The 15,720-nt window shown below is 40.5% G+C and overlaps 1 protein-coding gene across 3 annotated transcripts in view; it reads left to right on the forward strand.

Moving 5' to 3' along the window:
• Positions 1 to 15,720, forward strand: part of Cbr4 (carbonyl reductase 4) — a 43,380-nt gene that overhangs the window by 14,425 nt on the left and 13,235 nt on the right. The window contains exon 5 of one of the 3 annotated variants that reach the window (XM_052162914.1): positions 4,640 to 5,142. The exons of 1 other annotated variant lie outside the window; for it this stretch is intronic. In XM_052162914.1, the coding sequence (XP_052018874.1) occupies positions 4,640 to 4,818 (179 nt within the window). In that variant the 3' untranslated portion in view covers positions 4,819 to 5,142. Of the gene's footprint in view, positions 1 to 1,843; positions 3,151 to 4,639; positions 5,143 to 15,720 lie in introns of those variants that run through there. One more of the 3 variants, XM_052162915.1, reaches the window with a different exon arrangement.

The raw sequence follows: 15,720 nt of genomic DNA on the forward strand, positions 1-15,720 counted from the left end.
CAGACTGGAAAGTAAGACAAGAGTCAGGATAGGTGTGTGGGATGTGTGGGGACCATTAATATCTACTCTCAGCTCTGTGATGTATGGGGCAGAGGGCACCTAGGGAACTACTGATATATAGTGCATTGGGCTGTGAATATTTTCTAAGTGGAGATTACATGGTCCATGAGCTTCAGCACAAGATAACATCGACATGCTATACAGCCCTGAGCAATTAATCATAAGAGACCAGCTTAACATTTCTTAGTTAATTTCTGATGAACTGGAACAGATCTGTGCGGTCTGAGAAGCTGCAAATGGCATAGGTCAGAACAACTATGTTGTGATGGTGGATAGCATGACAGCAGCACTTGGTAGGACCCCAGCTCTCGTGTTCTAGGAACTTTACCCAGTGAAGCTGAGCAGTGTTCACCCGTAGTGTGTCAACCACACCAAGGCAAGATGCTTGGGGAAATGGAGGGAGCAAGGGGTGATGGCAGCGTGGTCAGCATAGGAGCCTTTGTTCAATAGTTCTGTAAATGTACAACGTGTTAAACATGAAGTCCACTGATTAAAAAGACAAGGAATCCAAGATCTTTAGGAATATGTTCGTTTTCCACATTAGACATGATCTAAGAGGAAAAAAAAATTAGCGTATTGGGGCAAATTCTTTCCTTTCTTAAAAAATGATGATTATTCGTGCTCTTTGCACAGGACACAGGAGTCTCAAGGAGGTCAGGGGCTGTGAAGGAGCCTGTTCTCTCTGCCCACCTTTGCACGTGTTCTGGGGATCAAACTCAGGTCCTCGGGATTTTGCAGCAAGTGTCTTTAGCCGCTGAGTTGTCCCATCAACTCATTCCCTTCTTTTCAACATGGCCTGGAGAGGGGCTGTGGTAATTTCCTCTGACAACTGCCATCCCTGCTTTCCAGACTGGAGCTGGGCAGGGTCCTCTTGTTGTGTAGTGAATGGCCGCACACCTATTTGGATATAAGACGTATAGGAAGTGAGGGCGTTTTCCAGGGAGCTCTGTCTCCTAGTCTCCCAGTCGGGTCAGAGTCAGGATGATTTCTTATCAAAAGCCAACCATGTACAGCTGGAAGGAAGCTCAGGGGACCTGCTGTCTTCGATCTGTTTGCTCATCGTGTGATACACAGACAACCCTGCATCAGTACAGTGTCTGCTTGTCACAGCTTTACAGTGTTAGAGAGCAGGCCGCAGAATTGATCCAGGTCTCCTCACCACGGCACGCTGCACGAGAGCCAGCTGCAAGCAGCCTGTAAGCTGCTCATCTGTCTGACAAGAGCGCTCATAAACCATGGCTACCGCAGTGTCTCGTGGCTTATTTTTGTTTGTTTTTAAAAAAATATATAACCTTTCTGCTGAGTTTATGGAGTAAGTGTAAATCTACCCCCCCCTTTTTTTTTAGATTTATTATATATAAGTACACTGCAGCTGTCTTCAGACACTCTAGAAGAGGGAGTCAGATCTTGTTATGGGTGGTTGTGAGCCACCATGTGGCTGCTGGGATTTGAACTCAGGAGCAGTCAGTGCTCTTAACCTCTGAGCCATCTCTCCAGCCCAGAGTGAAACCCTTTATGCCAGTTTTGTTCGAATTTTACAGAGCAAAAGACAGGTGTACCATTAACTGTTTGATTTTTTTTTTCATTTGTAAGTTAAAAATATTTGAGGTTATCCATGAATACTGTATTCCCATCATTTTTGTCCCCCCAACTCCTCCTATTTCTCCCTCTACTCCCTCTCAAGTTTATGATGTCTTCTTCAGTTATTATTTTGGACAGGTCATGTGTTGTGCATGCACAGCAGGCTGCGGAGGCCTTCAGTGTGGCTTGTGTGTGTTTGTAGGTAGGGCTGACTGCGTGGGACTGATCACCTGTGGCAGCCCATCCCCGGAGGAGATGGATCATCCTTTCCTCAGCAGCCTGTAGTTGCTCGTGGCTCTTCATCTTGGGGTCGGGCCTTGTGAGTCCCCATACATCCTGACGGTCACTGGGCAGGGCTTGTTTGGGTGACCACAGTGTTGAGATTTCATGCATACAGCTTCCCCATCATATGCAGAGAGAACCTATTGCATAGCAGATACTCTGGTCCTATGACTACAATCTTTCCACGCCGTGTTCCCTGAGCATTAAGCTAGGGGTTGTAAGTTTTTAATATTAGCATTAACTATTTTATTTCACTCAACTTTCATAACCTGAAGTGGTTATAGGGTTTATTCTGGGGTATCCTTGAAAAAAAGTTTGCTAACATGCAGCATTGGAGTTCATGAAATCCATGGCTTCTCGAGAGAATTGGAATCTTCTAGATTCTGGCTTCTCACTGAAGATTTCATCTTTGGGCCAGTTGTGGTGGCATACTTCTTTAGTCTCAGCACCCCGGAGGCAGAGGCAGGTGGATTTCTGTGAGTTTGAGACAAGCCTTGGCTACATACAGAGTTCCAGGCTAGCCAGGGCTGCACAATGAGACCCTGTCTTGTAACAGCGGGTTCGCTCATTGCTTGAAAGTCTGCAGAGGCATTTTGACTGCTGCCTTCACCCCTTCCTGCCCACACTGTATGTAAAGATGAAAGGAAATGTTGCTGACTTCTCAAATAAATGTGCTCAGACTTTTCTGACAGAGGGGGTTATGTTTCACAGTGTAGTCTCACAGGCACTACAAAATTAGTCTTGTTATTTCTGGCCCTAGTTATAGATTGTCTTTAACTCATATTTTTTCAATAATTTTATCAGCAAACAGAAACACAAACACAAACACACACACACACACAGAGAAAGAGAGAGAGAGAGAGAGAGAGAGAGAGAGAGAGAGAAACAGAGCGAGCAAGAACTTAAAAGGAGAAAAATACAAAGAAAATCATCACCTGGTATATAATTCTGGTGACTACTGTCACTTGTCCCTCAGATGTTCAGAGATACTCAGATGTTAGCATTTTGGAATGTATATTTTGCTTTGTTTTCGATAGTGACATAATGGAATTAACTTCTAACCTGCTTTTAAGATTACAGATGTAATGTAAATAAAAATATATCGAATTAAAAAAATATCCAAAAAAAAAGATTACAGATGTGAAATCTTCATTTATGACATTAATACCAAACATTGTTCTATGTATGCTGTGGATATATCAGGTCTTAACCCATTCCTTGTTGAAAGATCTTTCAGTTTGTTTCCAGATTTCCTCAGGAACCTCTCACTATCTTAGGTTTCATAGTAGGAAAAAAACTACAATGATTTTTCACAGGACTTTAAAGAAAACATTTGAGTTTTCATAAATGAAAATCTAAAGTTAATTATGTAGTGTTGCATAATAAATGAGCAACTGAATATAGTATTTAGATCACATTTATCAACACTGACATTTGTAAGCAACAGTATTATTTAAGCTGATTTATAGTTTAATTTACAAATGATTTAGTTTTAACATAAAGCAACTATCTTTTGTGAGTGCACACGGAGCCCTCACTTGCTGTGGCTTGTCTGACTTTAAGTCCACCTTTTATCACCTTGAAATAGAAACTTTCCTCACACCCGCCACTCTCATGAAAGTTAGTATTTGTTTTCTTTTAAAACCTAGTGACTGAAGCTGGGCGTGGTAGCACATGCCTTCAGTCTTAGACCTCAAGAGGTAGAGCAGGTGCATTTATTTGAGTTTTAGGTAGCTGGGTCTACATGATAAGACCATGTCTCAAAATTTTTTTAGAATTAATTAATGAATAAGAAACTATGTCGTAAAATTTTGTTAGCTACACACACACACACACACACACACACAGACACATTTGTATGTCTTGAGACTATTCTTGTAGTTGTTTCATAAATCTATAGTTGATCCTGGTCTCTGTGTGTGTGTGTGTGTGTGTGTGTGTGTGTGTTTGCGTGCGCGTGCACTTGTGCATACATACCTACAATAATTTTGAATTCTGAGTATATAATACTTGATACTGTAGAATTTATTTTAGAACATGCTGTCTGCACACTCTATTGCACACATGCCAATACTGAGTTAAAATTTGATATTTTCTGTACATTTTTATACAGATTAGATATGACCATAGGACTTTTTTCCTCATATGGACTTTGGAGTCTTGGGCGCTTCCCTTATCAGTTATTGTGGTGTAGTAAATGGAATGGTCTAATCCTTATTAGTACTGCAAAATCAGTTCATGAGACCATTTTGGTGATAGCTTCTCTCAATACTGTTTCTTCCTTTCTGCCCGACCTGTGTGAAAATCATTTCTCTGTCATCTTATTTATAGCATTATAAATGGATTCACCAGACCTTATCACATTACAGTTGGGTATGCGGCAAGTACTTCCACCCTCCGAAGATTTTAGTTACTCAAAGGATACATTGTGTTTCATTCATGTTTGTACCTGCCTGTTACATTCAAGAGCATTGTCTTTGTGTTTGCCAAGAGCTGAGCCATGGACTTGGGAGTCAGGCATTTTTGTATTGAATAAACATTCATTGAGTTAAAGTGAATAAAGTTGTACACTTGAGTAATTGCTAACAGTACTCTATAGTTCCTAATCAGTATTAATTAATAATGTCAAATTCTCAGAAGCAAATTCTCTTTATAAGAGTTAAACAGCCATTTTTAGTGTTTATACTTTTCAACTGAATTAACATTTCTCTTTTAGGATTTATTCATACGGATATGACAAAACACTTGAAAGAAGAACATTTCAAGAAAAATATCCCTCTTGGGAGGTTTGGAGAAGCTCTTGAGGTGGCACATGCCGTTGTGTTTCTTTTAGAGTCACCATACATCACAGGACATGTTCTTATCGTGGATGGAGGATTACAGCTCACTGTCTAATTAGAGATGATGCTATTGCAATGGTGATTTGGGTCAAGCACACATTTTCCTATTAATTAGACAATCTCATCTATTTGGGTGACATTTGCTAATGGAAACAAATTAGCTAACGGATGCTACAAATGATTACATCTTTGTATGAACATGTCTCTAAAAACAAAGTGTGGCCAGTTGTAATCCACAAGGTGTGAATTCTGTCTTTAGAGGCCATAGCAATTTTAGTACATGGACATTTGTAAGGGTGATTGTGATACACCTGTATCAAGCTGGATGTTAAAGACTTCAACCTTTTAGACTGTTGCTAAAATAAGAGTATTTACAGAAGATTGAGGTACATTTTTTTATTGTCACTTTTCTTTTGCTGTGGTAAACACTGTGACCAAAAACAGCCTAGAGGAGAGAAGGGTCTCTTGATGCTTGTGGTTCCAGATGGTACATGGCGGGGAAGACAGGCAGCAGTTAGCAGAGCACTTGCTGGCCGCATTTCATCCACACACCGGAAGCAGAGAGAGGGAGCAGGAAGTGGAGCCAGGATGTCAAATCCTAAAGCCCACCCCCAGTGACGTACTTCCTCCAGCAAGGCTTCACTTCCTAATGGGTCTTTGTCTTCTCCACAGTGCCACCAACTCGGGACCAGGTGTGCACACATGAATCTATAAAGACATTTCACATTCAATCTATCACATTACTTGAGCAGCCTTGCTGAAGGCTGCCTTTCGCTTGCTTTGTTTTGCATATGAGGCTGCATTTTACTACACCTTCTGTGTAATATTATATCTGCATGTGCATAGGCAATCATTTAATACATGCTGGAAAATGTCAATTTAGAGAAATGTATTCATTTAGAGAGGATTTTCTTTCCTCTGCCCCTTGTCCACACCCCCTTACCTCTTCCCCTTCCATCACCTCTCTACCTGACTACTTCCACTTCATCTTCTTTCTGAGCCAGGATGTCACTCTGTAGCCCTGGATGGATGCCCTGAATTTACCATGTATCCCATGCTCACCTTGAACTCACAGCACTTCTGCCTTATTGTCCCACATGCTGAGCCATCACGCAGGCCTTACACTGGACTCTGTGTGTGTGTGTGTGTGAGATGTATATCCGTGTATATATGTGTGTGGGGGGTTGTGTGTATGTGGTGTGTTGGGGAGGTTGGGGGGGTGGCACATGCATGTGAATGTGCAGGCATGCATGCACATGCCTTTAGTGGCCAGAGGAGGGTGAGGGTGTTGGTATCTTTCCTCCTTATTGACTTGAAACAGGCTGCCAGTGAACCAGAGGCTTACTATTTGGCTAGAATGGCTAGCCAGTGACCTCTTGAAATCTTCCTGTCTCTGCCCCTTAGTAGTGGGGTTACAGGAATGCATGGACATGCCAGCCTTTTACAGTGGTGCTTGGGATACACAGCAAGTGCTCCTTACCTAGTCAGTCATCTCTACAATCAAGTTCCATTTTCTTAGAGTGATGCTACTTTTCTCTGAGCTGCTCAGCAAAATAACATGCTGATTTAAGCGTGGCACAGTTGATTTTGTGTATAGCAGCTCCTGGGGATTGTAGCTGTGCTTTTGCTACTTTGTGGGACCTTCTTTCTTCCACCCTTATCCACCCTTTCAACCCCTAACACTAGGTAAGGGAGAAAGAGAGCCCTGGATCTAATTCTTTTCTTTTTGTTTTCTTCTTTGACCACAACTACTATTAAACAGCAGCCAACCTTCCCAAATGACCAACAACAACCAACAACATCCAACCACCAACCACCAACTACCTCTTCTCTGGGCTGTAGCATTTATTATATACCCCCTAATAAATCCCCGGAATTACAAATGTCTCACAGTAGCAGAAACTGTCTGAAGCTGGCAGAATCATGCCCCTGCTAGAGCACGAGGCAAATCACAGCCAGCTGATGGGGACAATATCACACCGGGGATTAAAACAAAACATATTCTTATAATATTTCTATGTTTTTCAAAGCAACCAAAATTCTCTCTACAGGGAAAGTTGTATTGAGTCCTTAAGGTGCCTGCTGTAGTTAAGCACCACACGGATCTTGAAGTTAGGGAGTGTATCCCCCCATGAAAACCTCAAAATAGCCAGCTATTTAAGAACCATATGAAGAGCTGGGTGTGGTCCTGTAATCCTGGTACTTTAGGTGTTTCTTAGCCATTTGAAATACCTCAGTTATAAATTTTCAGTTTAGTTCAATACCCCATTTTTTGATTGGGTTGTTTGTGTTTTGGTGATTAGCTTGTTGAGGTGTTTTTTTTTTTTTTTAAATAAATTTTAGATATTAGCCCTCTTTCAAACGTGGGGTTAATGAAGAATTTTTTCCCAATTTATAGGTTGCCCATTTGTCTTCTGGATTCTTTCCTTTACCTTACAGAAACTTTCCAATTTTATGAAGTCCCACTTATCAATTCTTGATCTTAGAGCCTTAGCCATTGGGAGTTCTGTCTAGGAAGTTTCCCCTGTGCCAATAAAATTTATCCCTGTGCTCTTTCCCACTTTCTCACTACACTAATAGACTCAGTGTATCTGGTTTTATGTTGAGGTCCTTGATCCACTTGGACTTGAGCTTGTGCAAGGTGACAAATATGGGTCTGTTTTCATTTTTCTACACACCGACAGCCTGTTAGATCAGTGCCATTTATTAAAGGTGCTTTCTTTTCTCCATTGTATCTTTTTGGCCTCTTTGCCAAAGATCAAGTGCCCATAAATGTGTGGTTTTGTTTTTGGATCTTCAATTCTATTCCATTGATCAATGTGTCTTGTCTCCGTACCAGTATCATGCAGTTTTTATCACTATTTCACTATAGTAAAGCTTGAGGTCAGGGATGGTGATTCCCCCTGAAGTTCTTTTATTGTTAAGAATTATTTTCGAGGTGAAAATTCTTTGTTTAGCTCTGTACCTCATTTTTTAATAGGGTTATTTGGCTCTCTGGAGTCTAACTTCTTGAGTTCTTTGTATATATTGGATATTAGCCCTCTGTCAGATGTAGGGTTGGTGAAGATCCTTTTCCAATTTGTTGGTTGCCGTTTTGTCCACTTGATAGTGCCCTTTGCCTTACAGAAACTTTGTAATTTTATGAGGTCCCATTTGTCAATTTTTGATCTTAGAGCATAAGCTATTGGTGTTCTATTCAGGAACTTTTCCCCTGTGCTCATGTCTCAAGGGTCTTCCCCAGTTTCTTTTCTATTAGTTTTAGTATGTCTGGTTTTACATGGAGGTCCTTGATCCACTTGGAGTGGAGTTTAGTACATGGAGATAAGAATGGATCAATTCGCATTCTTCTGCATGCTAACCTCCAATTGAACCAGCACCATTTGTTGAGAAGGCTAACTTTTTTCCACTGAATGTTTTCGGCTCCTTTGTCGAAGATCAAGTGGCCATAGGTGTGTGGGTTCATTTCTGGATCTTCAATCCTGTTCCATTGATCCGCCTGCCTGTCACTGTACCAATACCATACAGTTTTTAACACTATTGCTCTGTAGTATTGCTTGAAGTCAGGGATACTGATTCCCCCAGAATTTCTTTTGTTGTTGAGAATAGTTTTAGCTATCCTGGGTTTTTTGTTATTCCAGATGAATTATAGAATTGCTTTTTCTAACTCTATGAAAAACTGAGTTGGGATTTTGATGGGGATTGCATTGAATCTGTAGATTGCTTTTGGTAAGATGGCCATTTTAACTATATTAATCCTGCCGATCCGTGAGCATGGGAGGTTTTTCCATTTTCTGAGGTCTTCTTCTATTTCCTTCTTCAGAGTCCTGAAGTTCTTCTCATACAGATCTTTCACTTGTTTGGTTAGAGTCTCCCAAAGTTCCTTTATATTGCTTGTGGCTATTGTGAAGGGTGTCACTTCCCTAATTTCTTTCTCAACCTGCTTATCCTTTGCATATAGGAAGGCTACTGATTTGCTTGAGTTGATTTTATAACCAGCCACTTTGCTGAAGAAGCACCTTAAAAAATGTTCAACATCATTAGTCATTAGGGAAATGCAAATCAAAACAACCCTGAGATTTCACCGTACACTGGTTAGAATGGCTAAGTTTAAAAACTCAGGAGACGGTAGGTGTTGGTGAAGATGTGGAGAAAGAGGAACACTCCTCCACTGCTGGTGGGAATACAAGTTGGTACAACCACTCTGGAAATCAGTCTGGCTGTTCCTCAGAAAACTGTGCATAACACTTCTGAAGGACCCTCTTATACCACTCCTGGGCATATACCCAGAGGATTCCCTGGCATGCCATAAGGACACATGCTCCACTATGTTCATAGCAGCCTTATTTATAATAGCCAGAAGCTGGAAAGAACCCAGATGTCCCTCAATGGAGGAATGGATACAGAAAATGTGGTACATTTATTCAATGGAATACTACTCAGCAATTAAAAATAATGAATTCATTAAATTCTTAGGCAAATGGCTGGATCTGGAAAATATCATCCTAAGTGAGGTAACCCAATCACAAAAGAACACACATGGAATACATTCACTGATAAGTGGATATTAGCTCAAACTCTGAATACCCAAGACACAATTCACATATCAAAATGACTCCCAAGAAGGAAGGAAGGAGAGATCCCTGGTACTGAAAAGGCTTATTCCAGCATTGTAGGGGAGTACCAGGACAGAGAAGCAGGAGGGGGTTGATAGGAGAATGGGCAGAGGGAAGAGGGCTTAGGGAACTTATGGAGGCAGGGGGAACCGGGAAAGGGAAAATCATTTGGGATGTAAACAAAGAATATAGAAAACAAAAAATTATAATAATAATAATAAAAAAGAATTGTTTAAATATTCTGTTTTTTTTTCCTTTCAAGATGAATTTGAGAATTGCTCTTTCCATGTCTTTGAAGAATTGTGTTGGGATTTTGATGGGGATTGCATTGAATCTATAGATTGCCTTTGGTAGAATGGCCACTTTTACTATGTTAATTCTGCCAATTCATGAGCATGGGAGACTTTTCCATTTTTCTGAGATCTTAGATTTCTTTCTTAAAAGACTTGAAGTTATTGTCATACAAGTTTTTCACTTGTTTGGTTAGAGTTACCCCAAGATATTTTATATTATTTGTGGCTATTGTGAAGGGAGGTGTTTCCCTAATTTCTTTCTCAGCCTGTTTATCATTTGTATAAAAGAAGGCTACTGATTTATTAGAGTTAATTTTATATCTGGATACTTTGCTGAAGTTGTTTTTCAGTTGAAGAAGTTCTCTGGTAGAATTTTGTGGGAAGCCATCTTGAGCTATTCAGATTTAATGCTTACTCATGGCCCTAAGGTGGTGGCTGCTAAAATATGAGAACAATTAACTAGAGTCTTCACCATGAGCTGTCGGTGGGAGAAGAGTCCCTGCCCTAACCGTGGAATGTTCCTGCAGGCATTAACTCCAGGTGTCCCCACTGGATGACTCCTTGCTTCCTGCTTTGATCACTAGGGGTGTCTCTGCCCTTCCCTCCTTTGTTCTTGTGTGAAGGTCAATTCCTTCTCTGTAAGCCTTAAAACTCATTTACCTCCCCGACATTAAATGAGGCCTTGACACAACCCAGACTGACTTTGCCTTTCTTAGCGTGCTTGGCTTCCTTTCTCTCTTCCCCCCATTTTTGACCCACAGGTAGTGCCTCTTCGAGACCCTGGAATAACTGGACTGCTGGACGGGTCAGAATTTTTGGGTTGCTTATGTATACTATCATATCATCTGCAAATAGTGATACCTTTATTTCTTCTTTCCCAATTTGTATCCTCTTGATCTCTATTTGTTGTCTTATTGGTCTAGCTAGCACTTTGAGTACTATATTGAATAGTTATGGGGAGAGTGGTCATTCCTGTCTTGTCCCTGATTTCAGTGGGATTGCTTCAAGTATGTCTCCATTTAATTTGATATTGGCTGTTGGCTTTGCTGTATATTACTTTTATTATGTTTAGGTATGAGCCTTGAATTCCTAATCTCTTCAATACTTCTAAATGAAGGGGTGTTGTATTTTGTCAAATGCTTTTTCTGCATCTAAGGAGATGATCATGTGATTTTTTTTGAGTTTGTTTATATAGTGGATTACGTTAATGGATTTTCGTATATTAAACCAACCTTGCATTCCTGGGATGAAGCCTAGTTGATTGTGGTGAATGATGGTTTTGATGTGTTCTTGGATTCGGTTTGCAAGAATTTTATTGAATATTTTTGCACCGATATTCATAAGATTGGTCTGAAGTTCTCTTTTTTGGTTGGGTCCTTGTGTGGTTTAGGTATCAGAGTAGTGGTGGCTTCATAGAAAGGGTTAGGTAGTGTTCCTTCTCTTTCTATTTTATGGAATAGTTTGAGAAAAATTGGTATCAGTTCTTCTTTGAAGGTCTTGTAGATTTCTGCACTAAACCCATCTGTCCCTGGGCTTTTTTTGGTTGGGAGGTTTTTAATGACTTCTTCTATATCTTTGTGTAATATGGGCCTGCTTATATAGTTTACCTGCTCTTGATTTAACTTTGGTATGTGGTATCTGTTCAGAAAACCATCTATTTCATCTAGAGTTTCCATTTTTGTTGAGTATATGCTTTTATAGTAGGATCTGATAATTTTTTGAATTTCCTCCATTTCTGTTGTTATGTCTCCCTTTTCATTTCTGATTTTGTTAATTTGGATACTGTTTCTCTGCCCTTTAGTTAGTTTGGCTAGGGTTTTATCTATCTTGTTGATTCTCTCAAGGAACCAGCTTTTGGTTTTGTTGATTCTTTGTATTGTTTTCTTTGTTTCTATTTAGTTGATTTCTATTTCCTGCCTTCTACTCTTCTTGGTGAGTTTACTTCTTTTTGTTCTAGAGCTCTCAGGCTTGCTGTTAAGTTGTTAGTATAACATCTCTCCAGTTTCTTTACCTGGGCACTAGGTGCTATGAACTTTCCTCTTAGCACTGCTTTCATTGTGTCCCATAAGTTTGGGTATGTTGTGTCAATATTTTAATTAAATTCCAGGAAGTCTTTAATTTCTTTTGTTATTTCTTCCCTGATCAAGTTATCATTGAGTAAACAGTTGTTCAGTTTCCATGTGTATCTGGGCTTTCTGTAGTTTTTGCTGTTGTTAAAGACCAACCTTAGGCCATGGTGATCTGATAGAATGCATGGTATCATTTCAATATTGTATCAGTTGAGGGTTGTTTTGTGACCAATTATATGGTCCATTTGGGAGAAAGTACCTTGAGGTGTTGAGAAGAAGGTATATTCTTTTGTTTTAGGGTGAAATATTCTGTCGATATCTGTTAAATCCATTTGGTTCATAACTCTCTTTGTTTCACTGTGTCTCTGTTTAGTTTCTGTTTCAATGACCTGTCCATTGGTGAGAGTAGGGTATTGAAGTCTCCCACTATTATTGTGTAGGGTCTAATGTGTGTTTTGAGCTTTAGTAAAGTTTCTTTTATGAATGTGGGTACTCTTGCATTGGGGCATAGATGTTCAGAATTGAGACTTTCTCTTGGTAGATTTTCCCCTTGATGAATATGAAGTGTCCTTTTTCATCACTCTTGATAACTTTTGGTTGAAAGTCTATTTTATTGGATATTAGGATGGCAACCCCTGCTTATTTCCTGGGACCATTTGCTTGGAAGACCTTTTTCTATCCTTTTACTCTGAGATAGTGTCTGTCTTTGTTATTGAGGTGTGTTTCTTGTATGTAGCAAAATTCTGCATCTTGTTTGTGTATCCAGTCTGTTAGCTTATGTCTTTTTATAGGTGAGTTGAGTCCATTAATATTGAGAGATATTAAAGAGAGATGACGGGGCCTAGAGAGATGGCTCAATGGTTAAGAGCATTGACTGCTCTTCTGAAGGTTCTGAGTTCAAATCCCAGTAACCACATGGTGGTTCACAACCATCTGTAACAAGATCTGATGCCCTCTTCTGGAGTGTCTGAAGACAGTGACAGTGTACTTACATATAATAAATAAATCTTAAAAAAAAAAAAGAGATGACTGTTGGTTCCTGATGTGTTTGTTTTTGTAGGTGGCTTTGTGTGCTTGTGGTTTTCTCCTTTTGGCTTTGCTGTGAGATGCTTAATATCTTGTCTTTTCTTTGGTGCAGGTACCTTCCTTGTGTTGGAGTTTTCCTTCTAGGATTCTCTGTAGGGCTGGATTGGTAGATCGATACTGTTTGAATTTGGTTTTGTCCTAGAATATTTTGGTTTCTCCATCTGTGCTGATTGAGAGTTTTGCTGGGTAGCCTGGGCTGGCATTTGTGTTCTCTTAGAGTCTGCATGACCTCTGACCAGGCTCTTCTGGTTTTCATAGTCTCTGTTGAGAAGTCTGCCGTACTTCTGATAGGTCTACCTTTGTATGTTACTTGGCCCCTTTTCCTTGTAGCTTTTAATTTTCTTTGTTATGTGTGTCTAGTGTTTTGATTATGATTTTACAAGAGAAATTTCTTTTCTGGTCCCATTTAGTTGGTGCACCTTTATGGCCATCTCTTTCTTTAGCCTGGGGAAGTTTTCTTCTATGATTTTATTGAAGGCATTTTTAGGTCCTTTGAGCTTGGAGTCTTTGTTCTCCTTTATTCTGATTATTCTCAGATTTGGTCTTTTCACTGGGTCCTGAATTTCTTTGATGCTTTGGGTTAGGAGTTTTTTATGTTTTGAATTTTCTTTGACAGTTGTGTCAATCTCTTCTACAGTATCTTCTACACCTGAGATTCTCTCTTTTATCTCTTGTATTCTGTTGGTGATACTTATATCTGTAATTCCTGACCTCTTTCCTAGGTTTTCCATTTCCAGATTTGCATCCATATGTGTTTTCTTTATTGTTTCTATATCCACTTTTAGATCTTGGATTGCTGTATTCAATTTCTTCACCTGTTTACCTGTGTTTTCCTGTATTTCTTTCAGTGAGTTATTGATATCGTCCTTAAAGGACTCTATTATCTTCATGAGATAGGATTTTAGGTCAGCTTCCTGATTTTCAGGTGTTTTGTTGTATTCAGGGTTTGCTGTGGTGGGAGAACTGGGTTCTGATGATGCCCACATATATTGGCTTCTGTGCTTGCCTTTCACCCACCATTTGGATATCCCTGGTGTTTTTTTGATCTGGAGTTTGCCTCTTTTGTCCCTTGGTTGCTTCAGGTCTCCTGGCAGGCCTGAAGCCCTGGCTGTAGCAGACCACCTTCGAACTTGGGGCTCTTCAAAGGGGCAGAGAAGCTGCTGGTCTGTTACCCTGGCTGCAGTAGATCTCCTGGGAGGCCTTCAGACTGTTGGGTTTTCAGTGAAGCAGTTCAGATGTTGTCCAACTGCTCTAAGTGCAGCTGATCCTCAACTGCTCTAAGAGCAGCAGGTTCTCTAGGATGGATCAGGAGATGGTGCCTTCACTAGAGCAGTCCAGCCAAGAGTCTGCTCCAGCAGAAAGTATTGAAATGCACCTAATATTTCATTCTAAAAAGTAATGTTTTGGCCAGGTGCTGGTGAGAAAGACCTTTTATTTCAGCACTTGGGAAGTAGAAACAAGTGAATCTGAGTTCAAAGTTCAGGACAGCCAAAAATCCTCTCTTGAAAAGCAAACAAACAAAACAAAACAAAACAACCCCCCCCCCCCAAGTGCCTATAATCTCAGATACTTTAGCAAGCTAAGGAAGAAGATAGCAAATTCAAGGACACCCTGGGTTACATACTTCAGCGACAGCCTGGGAAAGTTAGCAAGACTTTTTCAAAATAGTAAATTATAAAGTGGACTGGTTATGTGGTAGAATGCTTTTCCAGCATAAACAAGGCCCCAGGTTCAATCCTTAGCACTTCAGATGAGAGCAGAGCCAAACTCAGTGATCTAACTACAGTTTTGAATCGGAACATTATCTAAATGCAGATTTAATTACATATTGAAGGTCAATTCAAACATGAATAAGCTGTACTAATAGATTCAGAACAACTGTCATGAATTAAAAGCTGTGTGCTGACTATGGAGCCCTTTATCTCTGACAGACTTCTTTCTTCACTCAGTTTATTAGCGTTTGGTTTTGTCAGTGCTGGGGTTGACCTCTAGGCTTCTGGCCTGCCTGCTGAGTCAGTGCTGTACAGGGGGGTCCAAGAGCAGCAGGGTGCAGGATGAGGTCGCATGTCGTCAGTGCTGTGTGTACTGCTGAGTGTCAGCCATGGCGACCGGAGAATGTTTGGGTGGTAGCATCCTTAGTCCTGTTAGGAGATGCAGCATGTAGGATGTTTCACAGGGATAAATAAAGATGTAGCACGCAGGTTATTTCACAGGAGCCTGAGTAGGAAAGTTTGTGCCTAGAGAGTAAGTAGCCTCCTTAGGGTCTGACCCATTTGTCTTTGGCCACCTACACACGTGCAGGCTTGAGTTCCCTTTCCTGGACACACCTCATTCTGTAGTCGTCAGTGAACCTGGTTCGTTGTGTAATCAAGAAGGAAGCAAAGAGAAAGGAGCCGGGTATGGAGCTGTAGTCCTCACACTTGGGGTTGAGGGTATAGGAGGTCAAAGATGTTTTCAACTACATAGTGAGCTTGAGACTAGCCTAGGCTACATGAGCAAAAGCTCAAAGCAACCACAAAGACTATGCCACCAGTAGGACTGTCCTTAAGTGTGTATGTTCACACTTTAAACTGGGCCCCATTGATCTCAGACTGAAATATGTGGCGAGCTGTGAAAAGGTAAAGGATCAGGTAAAGGTAAAGGTGAAAAGGTAAAGGACCACTCCCTGCTCTCACCGACACGTAGCATTTTCAGTTTAATACTTGCATTTGGAGGCCCAGGAACTTTATGGAATTCTTAAACAGAAAACTTATCTATGGCTGCCGCCCTCCTAACAACTCATGGTCCAGCCATGGCTAGCATTTGAAGGAAGAGGTTAGGGGCTGAAGCCAGAGTATTCAGTTTTTACGCTCAGGTTTTAAAGTATCTGCTATTTTTATATTTTTATTAATATTCA

Source organism: Apodemus sylvaticus, chromosome 18 (assembly GCF_947179515.1).
Source record: "Apodemus sylvaticus chromosome 18, mApoSyl1.1, whole genome shotgun sequence".
Classification (NCBI taxonomy): domain Eukaryota; kingdom Metazoa; phylum Chordata; class Mammalia; order Rodentia; family Muridae; genus Apodemus; species Apodemus sylvaticus.